The sequence below is a fragment of the Manacus vitellinus genome, unplaced genomic scaffold (genome assembly GCF_001715985.3).
Source record: "Manacus vitellinus isolate BGI_N305 unplaced genomic scaffold, ASM171598v3 scaffold_56_pilon, whole genome shotgun sequence".
Classification (NCBI taxonomy): domain Eukaryota; kingdom Metazoa; phylum Chordata; class Aves; order Passeriformes; family Pipridae; genus Manacus; species Manacus vitellinus.
The window spans coordinates 2,291,889-2,314,012 of record NW_021940660.1 but is presented as its reverse complement, the minus strand read 5'-3'; the positions used below and the strand labels follow the sequence as shown (position 1 = coordinate 2,314,012).

At 34.8% G+C, this 22,124-nt stretch overlaps 1 protein-coding gene across 2 annotated transcripts in view; it reads left to right on the top strand.

Moving 5' to 3' along the window:
• Window positions 1–22,124, top strand: part of AGL (amylo-alpha-1, 6-glucosidase, 4-alpha-glucanotransferase) — a 32,046-nt gene that overhangs the window by 6,091 nt on the left and 3,831 nt on the right. Inside the window, exons 5-28 of one of the 2 annotated variants that reach the window (XM_018081729.2) lie at window positions 3,244–3,425; window positions 3,635–3,746; window positions 4,033–4,153; window positions 4,333–4,435; window positions 4,526–4,623; window positions 5,209–5,348; window positions 7,066–7,253; window positions 8,805–8,928; window positions 9,511–9,674; window positions 10,220–10,321; window positions 10,565–10,717; window positions 10,798–10,948; window positions 12,052–12,176; window positions 12,279–12,391; window positions 12,505–12,639; window positions 13,150–13,280; window positions 13,851–13,987; window positions 15,041–15,174; window positions 16,309–16,484; window positions 18,197–18,299; window positions 19,525–19,750; window positions 20,187–20,298; window positions 20,665–20,800; window positions 21,665–21,777. In XM_018081729.2, the coding sequence (XP_017937218.2) occupies window positions 3,244–3,425; window positions 3,635–3,746; window positions 4,033–4,153; window positions 4,333–4,435; window positions 4,526–4,623; window positions 5,209–5,348; window positions 7,066–7,253; window positions 8,805–8,928; window positions 9,511–9,674; window positions 10,220–10,321; window positions 10,565–10,717; window positions 10,798–10,948; window positions 12,052–12,176; window positions 12,279–12,391; window positions 12,505–12,639; window positions 13,150–13,280; window positions 13,851–13,987; window positions 15,041–15,174; window positions 16,309–16,484; window positions 18,197–18,299; window positions 19,525–19,750; window positions 20,187–20,298; window positions 20,665–20,800; window positions 21,665–21,777 (3,279 nt within the window). Of the gene's footprint in view, window positions 1–3,243; window positions 3,426–3,634; window positions 3,747–4,032; window positions 4,154–4,332; window positions 4,436–4,525; window positions 4,624–5,208; window positions 5,349–7,065; window positions 7,254–8,320; window positions 8,445–8,804; window positions 8,929–9,510; window positions 9,675–10,219; window positions 10,322–10,564; window positions 10,718–10,797; window positions 10,949–12,051; window positions 12,177–12,278; window positions 12,392–12,504; window positions 12,640–13,149; window positions 13,281–13,850; window positions 13,988–15,040; window positions 15,175–16,308; window positions 16,485–18,196; window positions 18,300–19,524; window positions 19,751–20,186; window positions 20,299–20,664; window positions 20,801–21,664; window positions 21,778–22,124 lie in introns of both variants that reach the window. The other variant, XM_018081728.2, reaches the window with a different exon arrangement.

The following is a 22,124-nucleotide window of genomic DNA, read 5'->3' as shown; positions in this document are numbered from 1 at the left end:
GAAAGGATGTTGAGAAGTGTTTTCTAACAGGACAGAAATACTCAGATGATTGTGGTTCTGACTTACATCTTAAGCAAGGTATACTTGCTGGCTTTGCTGCCTGCTTTTAAACTTGAATTTCCTCCCCCCTCCTTTTTGTTGTTTATAATCCAAACCTCTTGATATACAACTGTCTCCAAACTTTATTAAATGATAAATGTAGCGTTAGCCAAGAGATATGTTGATGTTATATGCTTGTGGAGCTTTTTGGATTTCCTTTTGAAGTGAGAAAATAGGGAAATAGTTTTTGGGATTCTTTTTGTCTGAATCTTGATTAGATGGAAATTTAACTTTTTTTTTCCTCTTAATTGAATAGTGATTTCCAGTAGTTCAATTAATTAATTCCTGCACATTAGGGTGGTTTAATTGTAAAGCATGTTTTATAGACTCATTTGAATATGAAAGGCACAAAATGTATAGTCCATTATTTGAGCCGATTATGGATACTTGCATATCTTTATTAATTCTGCAGCATGTCTGCCTGAGAAGCTTAAGTTGTCTCACTGTAAATCCTCTAATGTTGTTAATTCAAACAGCTCATGACCCCTCAGCTTACACTGGTTCTGTCTGTTGGTAGTTTCTTCTTTCTAGTTGAGAATTGTATTCCCCTCTGTTCCTGTGAGAGTCAGACAGCTCCCTTTCAGGAGCAAGCATTAAGGTGTTTGGTGTTCACACAGGAATGGAGACCAGGCTGCTTGCACAGTAGAGAGCAGTGGGAATCAGTTTTTGTTGTTGGCATCTCTGTTAGGCTCTAATGAAAGCCAGCATCCATGGCCTGACTTCAAAAGTGAAGTCGTGCACTGACGTGTTAAATGTCGGTGCACCTTTGGCCTCTTCACAGGAGTATCACAGATAAACTGCCAGACTCTCTCTGGGACCTGTGTAGATGCAAGTAAGAAGTACATGTCAGCTGGCATTTACTTTTCACTGGGAGACAGAAACAAGAGATTTGGTTTTTTTCCTTTTCTGAGCTTTCAGTGGCTGTAATAAATTGTATAAAGGAATAAAAATAAACTGAGATAAATTTTATATTATTTATCTTTCACAAGAGGCTACTATTGTGTAATGGCAATATAGTACTGGAGTTAATGCTACTTTCAAGCACTTAACTGATTGCATCAAACAGCACCTTTTTCTCAGCTTTAAAAAGAATTAAAAAAAGAGGTCTTGGGCAATGAGCATCACTACTAAATATTAAATTGGTATTTAATTTATATAATAATGAGTTAGTAATTTAAAGAAATAATTTCAAATTTTTCAAAGAAGAATTTAATGAATTTTAGAAAATTTTCTGTAATTTCTTGTCTTGGAATTTCCGTATTCTTACACTTTTACTATGTACTACACACACACACACACACACATACATACATACACACATACATATATATATATATATAGATACACACACACACTCTCTATACTATACTTATTTTTTCCCTAGCTGTAGCAAATGTAATCACCAGTGATGTTTTGGGCATTTTTTTTCCTGCAGGGTTAGATTTCTTTTGGTGTTATGTTGTGAATCACTGAAGCTTGCCTTCTGATCAGGAAACATTGTTCTGTTCCATTCCAGAATTATTGGAAGGCCTGCTGAATTTATTTTTTTTATGTTAATCCCTTAGATTCAAATTATACATTGTCTTTTTAGAATTAATTGTATTTACTCATGAAAGTCATTTATAGTAAATCATAGTTCTCTATAGGTGAATAGTACAAGTGGTTTTGCTTTTTGGAGAAAAAAATTTTTTTCAGCCTAGCTGAAAAATTTTTTTAGGCCTTTATCAGCCTAAGCTTATTGTTGCTTTATGTAACTTTAAAACATGGTGGGTTTAGTTGTAGGTGGTATTTAAACCATGAAGATCTTAATTTCTACAAATGGTTTGACCTTATAAACATGGAATTTTGCCATGTGCATAACTGTCTTGAGATATAATGTTAAAGGGTGTTCAGAAGAGCTGTTCACACTATGGACTGAGCTAGGATATCTTTTCTTTCCCTTTGACATTTTTGTTTTAACTTCTTTGAACTAAGCAAATTTGGATTTTAGGTGTTATTTGTTCTGCTATAATTCTGGGCATGTTAGTGACTCTTCATGTTTCCAATACAATAATTTATTATATATTTTCCCATGCATTAAGTACTACTTCTGTTTTTCTCTGCTTTTCTGAAAACCTGGGTTTTGTTCTTAGGCATTCTCTGGGTTTCTCTTCTTTTTATTTAGTTTTTCAACTGCAAGTATTTATTCAGAAGAATATAACCAAAAGCATTCTATGATTCTATGAAATTTATTTTCAGTTAGACAGTGTTTAGCACAGCTTCAAAAATGAAAAGAAATGAACTCTTGGATTTTTTTCTTCTTTCCAAAATCAAATTGTTCTACTATATGTATTTAATCATATTGCTACATGTACACTGTCTGTATTAGAATACTACACTCATTTTTTGGTGAAGACTCCTTACCTTCTCTGAGAGAATTCCTAACGTTCAGCATATTTTCTGGTGCTTGTTGATGCTACAGGGGAAACTTGGAAAATAGACACAGAGTGTAGTGTTTGATCTCAATTAGTGTTCCATTTGCATGCACCAGACAGTGCACTCATCCTCCTGTGTAAGACTCAGTGGCATCGCTTCCCACCACTCTGCTTCTTAAAAGTATCACAGCTAATCCTTTCTTAAAAGCACATTTAACCATATTTTTCATTAAATTAAAATTTCATTATTTTTTGGGTGGTGTGTGTGCGCTCTTGCTCTCTGGTTGTGTGTGATGAATATTAAAAATTAAACAGCTTATGTCATCATAAGTCTTGGTTTGGGATGTCTGTTTGGCTTTTGACACACAAAGAACATCATCTCATATTGGTTATTTGATGTATTTCCTGCAAGAAAAATGTGATTTGTTTTCTTTTTTTTTCAGTGTTTTATAATTGCATATTTTTATGTAACTAACAAAAAGTTTCCCTGCAGTTTCTGCAGCTGTGTTTGTTGCAATAAAAATGGCAATCAGGAGGAAACACTTCTGCATAAAACATGGCTTTCTATTGACATGGAAAACTTAGTTGAAATGTGAATGAACTATATGTGCCATAGTTCCTTAGCTTCTTGGTATGAAGATGATTGCAAAAGACAGTGAAGTGTTCAGCTTATGTACTTATGTTTTTGTTTGAGTTTTTTTTTCACCCCCCTTTTCCTTTCTTCAATAAGCTACTAACAGTGAATGGCTCAGGATGCATCCAGAATGTGGCTATAACCTTGTAAATTCTCCTCACCTGAAGCCAGCTTGGGTATTGGATAGAGCTCTGTGGCACTTGACCGGTATGGTGGCCGATGGGAAGTGTATTGCCAAAGGCGTCCCTCCCTTGATTGAGAGTGATCAACACCTGAATGTAAGTGAATGAGAACTAAGTATAAGCTAACCAGCTTTCAGTATTTCTAAGTTTATACACCAGTATAAAATGGTGTATACTTTGCAGATGTATTTAGTGAAGTAAGCCTTTATTCTCCAATTTTTTTCTAAGCAATTTGCATCAGTGCTTAGCTTTTTTAGAATATATGAAGCAACATTTATTAACCAACATAATTTTAATTTTTACAGTGTTTACGTAAAATAATTCATGAAGATATATATCCAAGAATTAGACTATGGGAGTTTTTCCAAGTGGATGTTAACAAAGCTGTGCAGCAATTTAAAACCCTTCTAACTCAAGGTAGAGTATGTTGCTGAAGCATGTGAGTTAAATATTTATAGTTCAAGAGGCAGTAAGATGGAAAACAAAATAATGCCATTTTTTGCTATGTGAGATATCTGCCATGCTGACTTAAGCATCATACAAGAATGCTTTGAGGACTAGGAAAGGTTTTTAATACTTTGTACCACTTCATTTTCTTTATCCACCCTTATCTTTGCTGATACTAGAATTGTAAAAGTTCTGTGCTCTTTGAATGTAATTCCTATTTTTATTTTGAGTACTCTTTTTTCTATCTTTTTCCTAGGCAAAATGAACACTAAATCTGATCCAAATCAACATCTTCAAATACTTCAAGACCCTGATTATAGGCGATTTGGCTGTACTGTAGATATGAATATAGCATTGGCAACATTCATACCACACAGGTATTGTATTACTGATTGCAAGTTAAAATCACAGGTGAAGTTAAATTTGTGAAGCCAAATCACATTATTTTCAGAGATGAGAAAAAATTTAATTTTTTATTCCTTTTAGTTATATATACTGCGTGTTGTTAAAATAATTTTTTCTAATTGTTTTCTTCTTTTATTGTCCTCCTGATAAGCAATGGACCAGCTGCAATAGAAGAATGTTGTAACTGGTTTCGCAAGAGGATTGAGGAACTAAACGCTGAGCAATACAGACAAACTACTCACCATCAAGAACAGGTGTTATAATTACTGTGTTTTCATGCTGAATTGTTTCAAATTGCAAACAAATGCAGGCATTTCAATAATGCATCATTTAATTACTTCTAGGCTGTCAATTGTCTTGTGGGGACTGTGGTTTATGAACGAATGGCTTGTGGTGGTCCTAAGCTGGGTCTTATCAGTAGAAAAAATCCCTTAGTTACCAGGTATATACATGTTTTTTTGTTTGTTTGGAAACTATTAGAATCTATCCAGGGAAAGCAAGTTCAAAGTTCGTTAAAAGTAAACTTTAGTATGTATAATAAGTGCATGTTTTCTTTTCCATGGACAAATGCCACTTAATGAATTGACAGGGTTTTTTAGGCAACAGTGGTTACTGTTTAATAAATAAATGTGATCAGAAAGCATGAGACAGTACTCAGAGCACATCAAAGCCTTACATAGTGCACATTGCTGTTGTAGGTGGAAGAGGAGTGGAACTAAGAAAGTTTATACCTTTCAAGTTTTATGTACTCAATGCCAGTCATTTATCTGAAGAGCTAGGGCTTTAATCTTATACTACCAACTGACACCAAGATAGTGCCAGCATCTGTCCTTTGTTCTTCAAAGCTTGGTACAAAATAGAAAACTCCCTATCGTTTATACAAGCTGCTTTTTTTTTTCTCTGTATTATGTACAACCCAGTTCCTAGAGTACTTTAATTTCAAAGGCAATGGATTGCAGCTTAGGTTACCATATGTTTTTGGTGTTTGTCTTTTTTTTCCCCTCTTAATTGTCTGTCTATTCCATAGGTATTTTACGTATCCATTTAAAGAGATGACTGTGGAGGAAGAAGAAAGTATGATACATCAGCCAGATAAAGCTTGTTATTTCATGGCTCATAATGGCTGGGTTATGGGAGATGATCCTCTTAGAAACTTCGCTGAACCAGGTTTGCAAAAGAACTTTGAATTTACTTACAAACCATTTGATATTCTAGCCAAAGCAAAAAGGATTTTATTTAGTCTATTTTTTTTCCAGATGTATTCCTATGAAGCTACAGAATAGCAGATATTAAGCTTATAGCACTTTAATTTCCCATTCAGCATACAGATCAGCTGTAAGAACTGGAATTTGAGGTACAATTTTACAAGATTTGAGAGGGAAATTACCAGCTTTTTGCCACTGAAATGGGGACGTCCTGCCTCCCCACTTTTGTCATTGTCTTTGTTGCTTACTTTGTACTTTGTTCCAACACCAGTGCTTGTTGGCATTTCCATGAGACAATGACAGTGTGGCAGAAAACTAATGCAATGAAAAGGTGAATAGTATTTTACTGCATTAGTGAGCAAAAACTGGATCCTTGAAAAGTCCACCGAGTGGTAGTCAGACAGTCAAGAGATGAACCAGTTAATGCAAATTAAATATGCAGATTACTTGTGATGGTAAAATAGGGTGTGAAATCACCATGCACTAAAACATTGAAATGTAACTCCTTTAGGGACAGTGTTGATATGCAATAAAAGCAAAAAAAGCTTGTGTTCAGGCTAGTCATTCACTTTCTAAACCAAATCAAACAAAGGCCAGTTTAATTATAATTAAAAACAATCTAAGAGTTTGGGACTCTTTTGGAAGCTAATCTGTTGATATTCCAGAGTGATCCAGAGTTAGCAAACATTTAATTTCTGCATAGTAATCTACAGCCCTTTCACTGCATTTTATTTACTTTTATTCTCCTTCTCAAGGATGAAAATAATGTGTTTCAAGGGTGGTTTTGTTCAGTTGCCATTCAGCTTATTGCCCTTTCTTCTAGGCAGACTGTTGCATTTTTTCCTTCAGTCACTGGCTTTAGTTAGTGTACTTAATTTGCATTACTGATTTCTCTCTTAATTCATCTACAGCTTTTTGAGTACTTTATACTTGTGTTACGCCTTTGTTTTGTGCCACACATTGTTTCAAATGAGAACACAGCATGAAAATATGGTACATAAGGGCAAAAATAAAGGAATTGCAAAACAAATGCAGCCGGTTCTCTAAATAGTCCTTTAAAAATCACAGTGTACATCCAAAGAAAGCCAATTTTTCTGTCCACATGGCTATGCTGCTGTTAGTGAAGACAAAGGTCAGCTGTGCTTAAGTGACTTTTTTTAGAAGTAGTGGTAATTTACAGTCCCTGCTTTTTACTTACCAGCTTTGGAAATTCATCACAGTCTGCTGTTAACAGAAGATAAAATTGTAAATCATGGCCGTCACAGTTTATGTTGGCACAGTGAGATGCTTTTTTTAATTTGGCCCGTATAAACAACCAAACTACTGATTTTGTTCATTTGTTTGCTGCTCTTTTCTTTTTTCAAAGTAGTTTTTATACTACTTTGAAGAATTAAAAGGAATTTGTTTTCAATCTGAAGAATTATTTCAGTATCACTATAGAAGCTAAACATTCCCTTGGAGGAGTCTGAAATTATACCATATATTATATCATTGTAGGGCATATAGATTTTGAGTTGATATGGTTATTGTTAGAATTATTATTGTTAGGTTGTTAGAATTTTTACTCTTCGTTACAGTGTTGTTCTACTCCTTAGCAGTAGAAAATAAAATACCGCATTTTGATTCTGCTGCACATTCTATAATATATTTACACCGAAGTGAATTTATTTCCCTTACAGGTTCGAATGTTTACTTGAGAAGAGAGCTCATTTGTTGGGGAGACAGTGTGAAACTGCGTTATGGTAATAAACCTGAAGACTGCCCATACCTCTGGGCACATATGAAAAAATACACTGAAATCACTGCCAAATATTTCCATGGTGTTCGTCTTGACAACTGTCACTCAACGCCTATTCATGTAGCTGAGGTACGGAAAATTGTGTTTATTATAAAGCAGCTTCTGCCTGTGAAATAGGTCCTGCACTGTTGCTCCAAAGTCTGCAGGATCTACATGGCAGAGTCCAGGTGTGAATGAATCTTCCTCATAGCATAGGTTTCTTTTCTGGTGATGTTTAAATGTGATTTCAGCTGCTTTAAACAAATAGTAGAGTGGTGTAGCTATTGTATCTTTTAATTCTCTACTTTAGCTGAAATACTGTGGATGTGGTTGGGCCTGGCTAACTTTTCCCTCACTTATCTATGGACTTAGTGCAATGACTTTCAGTATCCAGATTGTCAGTTTTAGATGGAGTCATTGCCAAGACTTGGTTGAAAGTCTGGGTTATTTTTTTTCCATATATATTTTTCTGTTGCTGAATTGAAGAGGAAGTGATTCACTTCCCAGAATTTAAAAGTTGGTTAAGAACATCTGCAAAAAGTTTAGTCTAGCAGGTGTATTTTTAAGACTAGTGCTTATTGTTTTCCATGAAGCTGACTACATCGAGAAATTGTGCCTAGTAAATTGGCTTTAAATAGGTTTTGAGTAGTGCAGCTTGTTAGTGCTTAGTCTTAGCTTTGTTACAGAGCTTATCTAAATCTATGAAGAGCTCTCTAAAACAAGTTGATTTCCCCGTACAAAAGTTGTAAGTGGCTCTTAAATGCAGCCATTTCAAAACTTCTGCCATTCTTTCATTTATTGTTACTATTTTTTGAATGGTAACTACGAAGGCTTAAACTGAAATCTTGCTCAGATTTCTTACTTCAAGAGACATCTCTTTTATCCAACCTTTGGGTTTGCATTTTGAGCTAAGATTTTGTTTAAAAAGAAGGTTTTAATTAGCTTAAGGTCTACAGAAAATTTCCTAGAATTACTCCGTCCATCAATAATATCTGTAAAATATAAACCTATTTTTATAAAACTTACATGTTAAGAGTATTTTTAATCTGCTGCATGTATGAATGACTCGTTTATTTTTGGTTAACATTCCTGTTAATGATTGTGTATACATAGCTGACAATGGATGTCTTGCATTAAAAATGTATTATGATCTATAGGAGATGCTAGCAACAGCCAGATCAGTCAGACCTAATCTTTATGTGATAGCTGAACTCTTCACGGGCAGTGAGTACATTGACAATGTTTTTGTCAACCGCCTGGGAATTACCAGCCTGATTAGAGGTACAATAAGCAGTTGAAAATTATGTAGGATTGTCGTGTATGGTTTGGAGTTTTAACTGTGAAACTAACATTGGTATGCTTTTTTATTTTTCTCACATATTCATGTTCTTTGCTTATGCGATTACCTTTTCTTCATGTTTTGTTTAACGTCTCCTGTGTTGTGTGCTCATTCTTGGGTTTGCTTATGTTTGTGTGTCCTTTTCTGTGTAACAACTTGTTTTGTTCCTTAATTTTGGCTTTCTGTTTATCTTTGCTGCATGGCATTTTCCTATTGTCCAATCCCTGCCTAGCTTTGAAACTTGTCCTTTTTTGTATCTACCTTTCCCCTTTCTGTGGCTTTTTTGGCTGTGCTTTTTGCAGTACATGCTGGACACAGCTAGAAAATTGCGAGCCGATTTGTATGTAGTGGCTGAACTGTTCACAGGAAATGAGGAGCTGGACAATATCTTTGTGAATAGGCTGGGCATTACCTCCTTAATAAGAGGTAGGCTTGCTGCGTGTGTGGTCTCTTTCCAACGAGAGATTATAGATGACGTGCTTTTTCCAAGAAAAAGTTTTCTACTGAATTATGTGCTTTTAATTTCATACTCCATGTAATTGGAAGTACAGGTTTTGTATTGTAACTCTTTTGATACTCAGCAGAAAATACAGTACTAGCTGTAAAATAAGAGAAGACTTCTTTCATTAGTTTACAGAAGGTTAAATATTTCACTCTTACTCTAGCGAGAGGAAAAAGAAGTTGTAGCACAGTTCTGCTGTGTAAGTGCTGCATCGTGTCTGATTTTTGTTGCATGAGTTTTTTTTAAAGCCTATGAGAAACAGTTTGATCTCTGCTTTTTTTGTCCTTTTTCCCCTTTCTCTTCCTTTAAATATATTATAGTCAGTAGAATACCCCGAGGCTGTGTGTCCGCACTGGAGAATATAGTTACATGTGATTTTTTGGGGGTTTTTTTAATGATTGAACACACCTAAATAACAACTTCTAAATGCTGCATTAACATTTTTGTGCATGCTGTTCTCTGTGGTAGCTATTCTTAGGCAAACACTTACATATTTTGTTCTTTAGAGGCAATGACTGCTTATAATAGCCATGAAGAGGGAAGGTTAGTTTATCGTTTTGGAGGTGAACCTGTCGGCTCTTTCGTTCAGCCGCGTTTGAGGCCTTTGATGCCAGCTATTGCTCACGCACTGTTCATGGATATTACACATGATAATGAATGTCCAATTCAGGTGAGCACCTAAGCCAAATAACTAAGTTTACATGTAATATTTTCTGAAGTGATATTTCTGAACCATGGGACGGCTTGATGCAATCTGGATATTTTTTCTGAATGATATTTACGGGAAAAGAAGTGTTTCAGATGTTCAAGTTTTCATGTAGTGAAGAAAATTTTTTAACAATTCCCTCTAACGTTCAAGATTTTGTCTTGCCGGGGGATAAGTATAAGAAGTTACTAAATAAACTGTTTTGAGTCTTTCATTCCAGTTTCTGTAAATGATTCTATCTCTGCTTGTTGATCTGCTCACCTAAGCTTCTGCTTACAGGAGGGAATGAGAGAGAGTGGTGGGCATTGAAGTGCTTATTTTGATGGTTTTTCTGAAGTTGGTTTTCTTAGTCCATTTGTAGTAATTTTCTTCAATAATTCTGTTGTGATTGAGGAAATAATGATCATGAGTTAGCACTTCCTCTGTTAAATATATCTTCTGTATGCTGAATTGAGAGGGTTGAATTATCTTTGTTTCACTGTTTATTACCTGTGTATCTTTTAATGCAGCACCGATCTGCCTATGATGCTCTTCCGAGTGCAATGATTGTTTCCATGGCTTGCTGTGCTACAGGAAGCACCAAAGGCTATGATGAACTAGTGCCACACCAGGTATGGGTCTACAGTTCAACTCCTAAGTTGCTTTTCAAAATATAACCTTTTTCTTGTCCTATAACTCGTATTTGAATGTTGTTTATTTGAAATTTTAAGCAGTTTACTAGATGGCATTACTTCATGTTGTCTAATTGCATATGAAATTTGAATTTATTATATATTTCAGACCTCAAGGCATGATAGTTTGAGGGTTTTTCCTCAGAATAATTCATATTTGCTTAAATCTTAATTTCTTTACAGATCTCTGTAGTATCTGAAGAGAGGTTTTATTCAAAATGGAATCCAGCAGCACATCTGACTTCTGGTGAAGTTAATTTCCAAACAGGAATTCTGGCAGGAAGGCTGGCTATAAACAGGCTGCATCAGGAGCTGGGGGCTAAAGGCTTTAATCAGGCAAGAAGTGAGGGTGACACTGTGATTGCTTCATGTATATGCTCTGAGTGAGCACAGTTGTAATGGGATGTCTTTTCCAGGTGTATGTAGATCAGGTTGATGAAGATATAGTCGCAGTGACAAGACACTGCCCTACCACACACCAGTCTGTCGTGGCTGTGTGTCGAACGGCCTTCAGGGATCCTAAAACTTGCTTCTATAGTAAAGAAGTACCTGAAATGTGTATCCCAGGTAATCAGTTTTCTTTTCAAGAGATGGCAGGCGTACAAAAAATTCAGGTTATTCTAATTCCATGCTTTTTCACTTCAAGCACATGCATAGGAAATCCATATGAGAATTTTAAGTGTATAACACTGCTTTTATCTGTCCTAATATGTATGCACCAAAGTGGAGAAAGAAACTGCAAATTTGCCTTCCTTAGGGTTTTTAAAAACATTCATATTTGAGTATACTTCCTGCTGCAAGCTCCTCATGAGGTTGTGTTATTGTTTATAGTCTTGTTTGTGAACTAGTAATAGTTAACAGCAAGATGGTTAATTGTACAGACTTAGGGGGATTACTATTTATTAAGTGTGTTATACTGGGGAAAAAGGCTAAAATCTTACTGTATTTGTTGATATCAACTATTCTGTAGTTTTAAAATACATCATAAATAACTCTGTAGTGCATAAATTAATATAAAGATAATATATGTGCAGTACATACATAATATTAATTAAATATGCAGAGTATCGACTGTACTTAATAGTAGCAAAATATAATGACTTCTACACATTACCTTGATGTATTTCTGAAGAGAAGCTTTCCAAACTGGCTTTTTAAGTATACTCAATTCTTTGAGTGCATGTGTGTGTGCCTGTTTTAAAATCAGTTGCGTTATATGTTAAGGCATTTACAAGATTTGTATACCTTAGAGAAAATTAGAATAATTGCATATTAATAATAAATTGCTACCCTTTAAAGATAAACCATCTGTAGCTGCAGTTTGGAAAGCAAACTAGCACAGTCTCTAAAGGATAATAGGGAAACTAAGAAAACTGGTGACCAGTAAAAAACAGGTTGTAATTCACTAATTGTTGTCTGATATTATGGTTCATTTATTATAAAATAACAAAAATCACCATTTTAAATACAATACAGCATATGAGCATGTAGTGAATGTTTATAAGATATTTAAGACACTTCCGCATATGTTTCTGTTCTTTTGCTGTGTGACACAGACCTGTATCTTGAATATTTAGGTTTTTAGTTTTAGGTTTTGCTTCATAATTTCAAAAGAATCACTTTTCATTTGAAGTATCTTAAGACCTGCAACATGATTTAACTTTTTTTAGGAAAAATAGAAGAAGTAGTACTTGAGGCTAGGACTATTGAGAGAAGTGCTAGTCCTTACAAAAGAGATCTACATTTTATAAATGGATTGCCTAATTTCGCAATGGAACTCAGAGAGCATATCCAGGTAATTAGCCTCCTTCACTCATGTTCTGATGTAATATTTTGTCATTTGTTACATTAGAAAAAGACACTGAATTCCAGTTGCAAATTTGTTTTCTTTTCTAAGATTAAAGACAGTAAAATCATAAAGCAAGCTGGAACTGCCATAAAAGGGCCAAATGAATTTGTTCAAGAAATAGAATTTGAAAAATTAACACCGGGAAGTATAATAGTATTCAGGTACGTTATTGTCATTGCCAAACGACTGTGTTACTGAAAATAACTATTCTCAAATCTCCTATCACTCTATTTTAAGTGCTATATTTCTACAAGATGTGCTTTCATATTTACAGAGTCAGTCTTGACCCAAAGGCACAGGAGGCTGTTGGTATACTCCGCAACCATTTGATCCAGTTCAGCGCTCATTTTAAATCTGGAAGTCTTCCTGACGATCATTTAGCACCGATTTTAAAAACCCCATTTTCTTCGTGAGTATTCTTTGAGTTTCTGAAGTAGAACCGAGAGAGATACAATGGCAACAAAGAATATTATGTAAACTTAAAGTGAGGAGTTGTTGGATTTTTTTGTGGTTGTTGGTACAGATGCATTTCGATGGTCAGAGTGCAATAAGAACTCTGAGATATTCTTCTTGTATGTATAATACTAGGTAGGGTTAATAAGACAAACTTCCCAGTTCTGTGTAATCGCTGCCTAAAGTAAACTTTCTAATATGGACTGCTTCTCACTGTTGGGGTGGGTGTGATTGTTTGAGTTTTATACTTAATAGTGTGTTTCTAAGTAAATACTGAAACATCTGAGAACATCTCTGAACATCTGAAAAATCAAGCTCTTAATTTCCAAGATTAAGTGTTGTGAGAGTTGTATATATTTTAGTATTTTAATGTAGATCTGAAATTAGAATTGTTTGTGAAATCCTTTCCCCGTTTCCTTACTTTCTTTTGAGTTTCATACTTTTTTTTTCTCCACTGTTTTTTCAGTATTGCATCTAAACTGACTTTGGCCGACCTAAATCAAGTGCTGTATAGATGTGAGGCAGAAGAACAAGAAGATGGTGGAGGGTGTTACAATATACCAAACTGGTCACCGCTGAAGTATGCAGGCCTCCAAGGTAAGAGCTTCAGCATTTCAATAAAAAAAGTGAATTAGAGCTGCTCAATCTAGATCATACCATAATGAGTGGCTGTTCTATTGTCACTGACATTATTTGAATAAAAAACAGTAAGTTTTTTTCTACTTGAACATGCTACTAATCGGTGTACCCAAGAAATCTCACACTGTAACAAACCCCCTCTCTCTCAATACTCTGAAACTTAACTTTGCAGCCCAATATATGTTTTAACACCAAAGCCTTGGCTTTTAAAGTAAAAAGAGAACAAATATACCTCCAGTGAAAAGTTGCATTAATCAAACCCCAGGCATTACTGGATTGCTGAGGACTGTCATTTATCAAACGTATGAATTCCATCATGCTAGTTATTCCACCATGATTTACATAACTTTCTAGGATGTGTGCTGAGGAAACGACAGTTGAGTGGCCTAACTCCTTATGCAGATCAAAAGAAGTAATATTCAAATGCAGTTAAAGCATCTGTTGCTGTGTACCTTTCCCCCCTGAATTGTAACAGCTGTTTGTGATAGGGGTGTGTCTTTTAATACACAGTTGGGTTTGTATCTTCAGGGTTAATGTCAGTGATGGCAGACATTAGACCAAAGAATGATTTGGGTCATCCATTTTGTGATAATTTAAGATCTGGAGACTGGATGATTGATTATGTCAGTAATCGTCTGATTTCACGTGGTGGAGCCTGTGCAGAGGTCAGTAAAAATACTTATTTGGTGACTTTGGGGTTTTAAATTGCCACTTTGTTTCATTTTCAACTACTGTTATATTTTTAAATTCAGACTGTGTATAACATGTTTCTTGTATAAGCAATTTCTTCTAGGTGACTGAACCATTAATATGTTTTTCTTCCCTCCCCCCAATCCTATTTAAGAATAGATAAATACAAAAGGGAGGTGAAAAATATGTAGAGGGATTGTTAGCTCTTGCATAAGGGCTGGCGGGTGTCACTTCCTGTTTATTAATTTTCCCAAAATAAAAATGAAGTTAGTTTTTGGGGTTTGTTTTTTGTTGGTTTTTTTTTTTTTTTTTAAGAAAGTACTTTCAAAAGAGTGCTTAAGTACTACTAAGGCACACATGAATATTATACAGTTATAGTGTTATATTTTGACAGGTACAGTCTTCATCTGCAAGGTTTAAATCTTTAGCCACTTCCTAGTAGGTTGTCATGATGTTATTTAACAGGTCTAGAAGGAAAGAGAAATACTTTTCAGATGTCAAACATTTTGCAATGACACAAGGATATGAATGTCCGGAATCCTGAGTCCTAGACCCAGATCTGCAGTCATATTCACTAGTGGCTGTACATAATTTAGCCTTCTGATAACTTTTTTATTCCTGATCTCAAGCTTCGTCTTTTCAGTCCTATCTTTTTAAACAATGAGAAACCTCCTTCCAATGCTTGCATTATAGTGCTGCCTTTTGAGTTGTGGTTTCCTTCGCTACTCAGTTTTCATAACAACTTCGTGATAGTTCTTTTTTTCCCATAAGACTAGCAAAATATAGTCACTTTCTATACTTAATGTTTTGGCCCATTTATATGTGATATTACAAATGAAATTTTTCCTTACTACTTTTCTTAGAGTTCATCTCTCTTAGCTGAAATTTTGGAGCAGGAGGATGCAGCATAACTTGGGTGTAATACGTGTACAAAAACTGTGACAAATACTGTAACCGTATGGATCATGAAAGTACTCGGTTTTGAGCGCTGATCTTATCAAGTTCTAATTATATTGTATTTTTAATAGGTTGGTAAATGGTTGAAGGCCATGTTTGTGTACCTAAAGAGAATTCCCCGTTACCTCATCCCGTGTTACTTTGATGCCATATTAGTGGGTGCATACACAACACTTCTGGATGTGGGATGGCATCAGATGTCTAGGTATGCTTGGCATATCAGAACTATAGAGGTATCTGTATGTATTTGCATCTTCAAGTTTTGTCTGCTAGAGAATGTAATTTGAATGTTTTCATACTCTTCCAATGTAAAAGGGTAAAATGGGTAGTGAAAATCAAATCCGTCTTCTAACAGTGGTGGTTTGGAAGTCTAAGAGTTCAGATTCCTATCCAGGGTTTGAATTTATAATTCCTGTTGACATTGTACAGTAGTAGGAGGAAACCTTAAACCAGCATTTCTTTACTAGGCTTTGGAAGGGTTTTTTGCCATAATTTTAGTACCACTGCAATGATTCCTTAAAGTTCAGGTAGGTAAGAAAATATCAGATTGTATTTTATACTCATGCTTTGTTCAACATTTCTTCTCTGATACAGCTACATATTCTTCATTATCTGAGCACTTTGCTTACTTCATAAAATAACTGTTTAATCTGCAGTGTCTGCTGCTCCGTTTCTTGCAAAGGGAAGGGAGATTGATTTAATAGAGGCTTTTTCCTAGCTATAAACATGCTGAACAAGTCAGTGTTGTTTTGTGAAAATACAGATATTAAAATGGGAATAGAATTCGGTATGGCTGTAAAATCATGGACCATAGTATATTTTCTGAAAATGCTTGAAGATTAACTAGTCAGGAATGCAGATTGCATTATTTTAGACAATGTGTTGTCAAATTTTTTGATTTACAGTTTGTGTGTATATATGAATATACATAAAAATATGATTTCAAAAAAGACTGACTAGGTTTCACAGATTTTTGTTCATAGTAAAATATTTTTATCGTATTTTTGAAGTCTTAGATCTGTGTATAGGCATCACCTAAACCAAAACAACTTTTTTTTTAACCCTTTTTTCTGGAATATTTGTCATAAAAATTCCTGTTAAAATTAATAAATGTTAAGACTAACATTGGGCACACATTCTGGGGAAGTGAGTGATCTACAAATTAAATTTTATGTAAAAATTATTTAATGCAAAATACTAGCATTAATTCATTTTAATACTAGTATTTATTCATCTTTAGGTTTTATATTATGCATAATACTTAACATAGCCTTCTGTAAAAGAAAATATAGACTGATATTGTCAAATGTAAAATTAATTTAATTATGTTGCATTACAGCTTTGTGCAAAATGGATCAACGTTTGTTAAACACCTTTCCTTGGGTTCAATCCAGTTGTGTGGAATAGGAAAATATTCTTGTCTGCCAAATCTGTCTCCTTCCTTACATGATGTTCCCTATAGGCTCAATGAGATTACAAATGAGAAGGAACAGTGTTGCGTTTCCTTGGCAGCTGGTAAGTGAGAACAACCTTTAAAAAAAAAGTCTTCTAAAATAGTTAAACTGGTTTTAATAATTATATTAAAATTTTCTGCATTGTGTTTGGGATCCATATGTCAGCAACCATGTATGAAATATAGGTAGCAATTTCACTCACTTTTGCCCTGTGTGTAAGGTAAAGATTTGCCCTATTAAAAGTATGGGAGTTTTGTCTAGCAGTGCTTCTTGGGGACAACCATTTTGTTACTGTTCATGGGAGTTGGGAGGGAGATCTTTATTTGTAAGCACTTTATTAAAAGACATTTTTAGCTGTCTTTGTTACCATATTCAGAGACCCACAAGTATGTTTTTCTTTACAGCAGACTCGCTTGAGTTGAATATACTTATCATAATGGGTTTTAGTTTGTTTTCTAAACATGAATTTAAGAACTTAATTGTACTGGAGTAATAAGAGTGAATTTATTGTTTACAAGTTCTCAGAAAAAGAACCATTAGCAAACCAGAACTCCTGATCTGAAACTGTCTCCCAAAGGAAAGAGAATAAAAGCAGTCAGCAAATAGTGTTTTTACCTCCAAATGTTCTGCCAGCATCTGGCAATCTTCCTATGGGCACTTTTCTATGTCCCAAGTATTATCTTCTGTGGTTTAGAATGAATTTATTTCTGTTCTGAGTTGGCCCATTCCTTTTCTGAAACCATAGAAACTTTTAAACATCCACAGATGCAGTGGCATCTCACTCACTGGAGTGTTTTTCTTCTTTTTTTGCCGTCTGTCTTTCGTGTAGTTTTACTGCTTTTAGTTCTGGATTTTAGTAACATTCCATTTGCCTGCTTTAGTGTTACCTAGAAGCACAGAGGCACAGTGTTCCCTTAAACTGGTCATTAAGATTAATTATACTAAAGGGTTTGGTTTTAAATATTCCCTTCACATATTCACTGGGAGTTGTGCCTGAGATTTTTGATTTGTATATGGATTGTCATTCTCAAGTGCTGCTGCCATGTACTATAAAATTGCAGAGATGTGGAGGCCATATTTAAGTATTAGCAAATACTGTATTTAAGTAAGTGATAGAAGTTAAAATATTGTTCTATCAAGCATGCACAAGAGACTGCTAGTTTGAAACTTTCTGTTTGAGAGATCAGAAAAGTTAATAAATGGAAAAAAAGACAAATATGGACCTTACTGTTGTAATTATTATGCCTTGTTATTTAGAAACATTCTTGAAGCTATATGTTATTATGTCTGCAGTAAAAAGTAGTTCTATAAGCTGCTGGAAAAGAAAAACAGGATGTCTTTCATGGTAGCTGAGAACAGTCGTATCCCCTTTATGCTACTGAGATGGCACAGCTCTCATAAATAAACTCTTGCCAATAAAGTGTTGTAATCTTGCCGTAATTCTGACTTTTTGTTAGTTTTCTTTCTGTTTCTTTTAATTAAGGGATGGCACTTGGGTAAGTTACCAAGTGATTTAATACAAATTTAAATGTTACTGATACGAGAAATGCTGTTGTGTGATCTTGAAATTCTAGAAGATATTGTTCTAGAATAAGGTGTATTTCATTCTGTCAAAAACTTGGTCTAGAAGACTGTTTACTTTAAATATCTTAATCTAGGAAAAAATTATAAATGAGAATATATTTTCTGTTTCTGGTTACTTTATACATACTTACATGCTTGGGGGTTTCTACTGTATCAATGAATTAGATGAAAAATGACATTTCTTTTCAGGTTTACCTCACTTTTCTTCTGGAATTTTTCGTTCTTGGGGAAGGGACACTTTTATTGCACTAAGAGGTCTGATGTTAGTTACCGGGCGCTATCTCGAAGCAAGGTAAGACTGACTTAGCCTTAGTACTTATTGGCTCTGTAGGTAGTTAGGAAAAAGCAGTGCTCTCAAAACCTGAGATGACACTCAAGCTTTTAGAAACAGCTGATGTGCAGTATGAAACTTTAATGGCACTAGATGTATTTGGGAGCTCTCTCTAAGTGGAATTAAAAATAGCACTAAAATGATTCTCTTTTGCTTTCTTAGTGCCGATACAAAGCTGATGTTCTGTATAGATTAAGGTAGTTTTAACCTCTGTAACACTACTGTTTGTCCTTAAAGTGATTGTTTCACATTTATTTGCATCACTGTTGCTGAGAAATATTTTCTGAATTTCTTATGTAAAAATTCAAAGTAGCAAGAGAATATTATTTTTATAAGAAATGTGTGATTGCAGGCATAATTTTTTGTAACTGCTACTATTTGGCTGTTAATACTAGAAATCAGCTAATTGTGGTTTGTTACAATCAGGTATCTGTAAATGTTTAACCTGATAAGTAAGCCGTACATAAGCCAGATAGATTTGATATTTTGATTAATTTTAATTTGGGTGGAGCTTGACACTGATAGAAACATAAAAATTAGTTGTTTTAAATTAGCATGTATTTATGCTGTTGAGCATTTGGCCACCTATTAGCTTTCTCATGCAGTGAGATCTGCAGTCTAGTAGTATGTTTACCTTTTTAAAGCTAGTTGGAATCCATGTTTTCTGCAAGGTGTGCGCAACGGTTCTCAAATGAAACTTCTCATAACCTCAGCTGCTGTCACCTCTCTGTATTTTAATAGGAAATTCCCATCTACTCCTGCCCTCCGTCCCCATTCCACCCCACCCATCAGAATGGATACCAGGGTAATCATAAACAATATCAATAAAAACCTTCCCTGTGACCTCAGTGGGATTTGAATTTAGGGTCTATATCACTACCTGTAAAAAAACAAACTATCTCTTCCATATTAATAGATTTTGTATGTTTTGTACCAACTGATTTAAATGTATTCATGTTGAGGAATTTGTAGGGATTGGGTGACTTCTTATTGCAAACGAAGTTCATGCTAAATGGAGTAATTTGTAGCTTTCAACACCAAACTTTTGGCATCTGTCTTTAAAATCCTCTTTGTCTTCTTGACCTACCTTGCTATTAAGGTAATCCTGTATGCTTTGTGCTTAATATTTGTCTGGTAATGGTCCTGAAAGCAACTTAGTCAAGACTGTGGTTTTCTTTTGTTCTAGAAACATCATTTTAGCATTTGGTGGGACTTTAAGACATGGTCTCATTCCCAATCTGCTCGGCGGGGGCACACATGCCAGATACAACTGTCGAGATGCTGTGTGGTGGTGGCTTCAATGTATCCAGGACTACTGTAAAATTGTTCCAAATGGATTAGACATTCTCAGGTGTCCCGTTGCTAGGATGTACCCGAGAGATGACTCTTCTCCTCAACCTGCAGGCACTGTGGTAAAGATGATTTCTAAGTATTTAATACAACTATAATATTTTAATGATGTTATTTTTTTCTAGCTACAAGAATCTGTTGCTATCTGTTGTTTATGGTGAAGTTTGATTATAGCACAAGAATTCTGCATTTTAGACAGTTCTTGCTACATCTGCATCACTGATTAGACAAGTGTAGGGGGTTGGGAAAGGAGAAAAAAATTCTGTCAACTTCTAAATCGTTTTGTTGATTTTAGTCTTGGAAAAATATTTATGTGAAAAACTGTACACAGCATATTGCCATTGTTAAGGATGCTACTGGAAAATGTTTGGTGTTTTTCTTTTGAAAGATCATAAACTAGAGGCTTAAGCATTGCTACTATTTGCACATTAGATAGAACCTTTCTACTTGTTTTTCATCTTGCCTTTCACTTCTCATCCAAACATGCAACAAATGTAGGATCAGCCACTTTACGAAGTAATACAGGAAGCAATGCAACGACATATGGAAGGCATAAATTTCCGAGAGAGGAATGCTGGTCCACAGATTGATCAGAACATGAGAGATGAAGGTAACATACGTGGAACATCTACTGTACAATTCAGAAGTTGATGATCATATTTTATATTTTGTTTCCTGTAGCTACTGAGCATATTTTTTAAAAATTATGTTTACTGTAACTAAAACTATATTACTTTAAATTTACTTAATATTTTAAAAGTGCCTAATTAATTGTTTATTATTGGCAACTGTTTATATGTTATGATACGAGATATCTTTAAAATTTCACTTAAAGTGCACTTGGTCTCAGGAACCTACCTCAGATCTCTTGTTTGGAGGTTTTATTGTTTATTAAGGAGGTTTGGGTTGGCAAGGTCAGTTGGCATTTTGTTTTGTCCAAAAACCAAACTTCACACCTGATATTCTTGCTCGGCAGGTTTTAATGTAACTGCAGGTGTTGACCACGAAACTGGCTTTGTGTTTGGAGGGAACCGCTTCAATTGTGGCACTTGGATGGATAAAATGGGAGAGAGTGAAAAAGCACGCAACAAAGGAATTCCAGCTACTCCAAGGTATGAAATCAAGGCACTGGGGATGGGATTTTTAAATCATGTTTTTAATTGAAATTCTTCTGCAGAACTGCTACTGTGTCTTCTATTAATACATCCAAGAGGTGATATCTCAAATGTTCTAAACGTTTCTGCCTACTAAAATGTTAAAGGAATTTTTTTTCTTTGTGCTGATTTGAAGTAAAAAGGTCTGTTCTTGGCAGGTGAAGCCCTCAGTTTCTGTCAAGGTCTTAGCACCATGCTGAGAGTTGAATTTTGAATTCCATGAAGTAAAGTGTAATTTAGGAAAAACTGTATACTTGTAATACTAGCAGTGCTTTGTTATTTAGACTTACTGTAGGAGATACATATTGATAATTGTGTTGTTTGAATAATTCTTTGAATTCAAAAATATCTTCAACATCTACACTTTTAGAGTTGAGATTTTAGCACTTTAAAAATAAGCTCTATTATGTGCTAGCAAGCTGTTGCAGGCATCCTTGCTTGAATTTAATACAGTTACAGAAGTGCATGTGCAGATGAGAAGCTCTGTATTAAATGCAGTTTTGAGATCAGAGGACAAAGCTGTTTGGGGTTGATCCTTTTTTCATGTTCTTAATTGCTCGTATATAATTATCTTCAATCTATGCTAATTAGCTAGGTATGATAATATGACTTTAAATAAGACTGTTTTACGGAAAAAGGATCTATTAACCAGTTTACAATCAAGTTTGTTCCCCGACTGAGAAATAGGGGAACAGTAGGAAAATAAGGAAAAAGGAAGTGTCTAAATAAGATACTTAAAATCTGAATTTTTTTCAGCTACTCATTGAACTTTAATAGCCTTCTTAAAGTAATTATTTGGCTTCTTTATCACTACTATTTTAGAGATGGCTCTGCTGTGGAAATTGTTGGACTGTGCAAGTCAGCTGTCCGCTGGTTGCTGGATTTATCCGGGAAAAACATATTTCCATTCCGTGGAGTCACTGTAAAAAGACATGGTAAAAACAGGCGCATTTCATAATTGTATTACTGGGGTATAAAAATAACTAAAACAATGAAGCTGTGACAGTGTAACCTTAGGGATTATTATCAAGCTACCCAGAAAGTTTAGGGGCAAATGGGGAAAAACTTTATCATTCATTACAAGAATGCAAAGTAAAATGATGCAGGATGCATGTCTTTATTTTCTCTTTCTGTTTTTTCCCCCCACTATTCAGAACACAGAAAACCCCTTCCTGGGAATATTTACATAAATATCATTGGAAGTCCCCTATGTTCTAGAAAGAATACTCTTCTAATTACAAAATTACTTTAAGCATACCCAGCCCAAGTGAATATGTGCCCT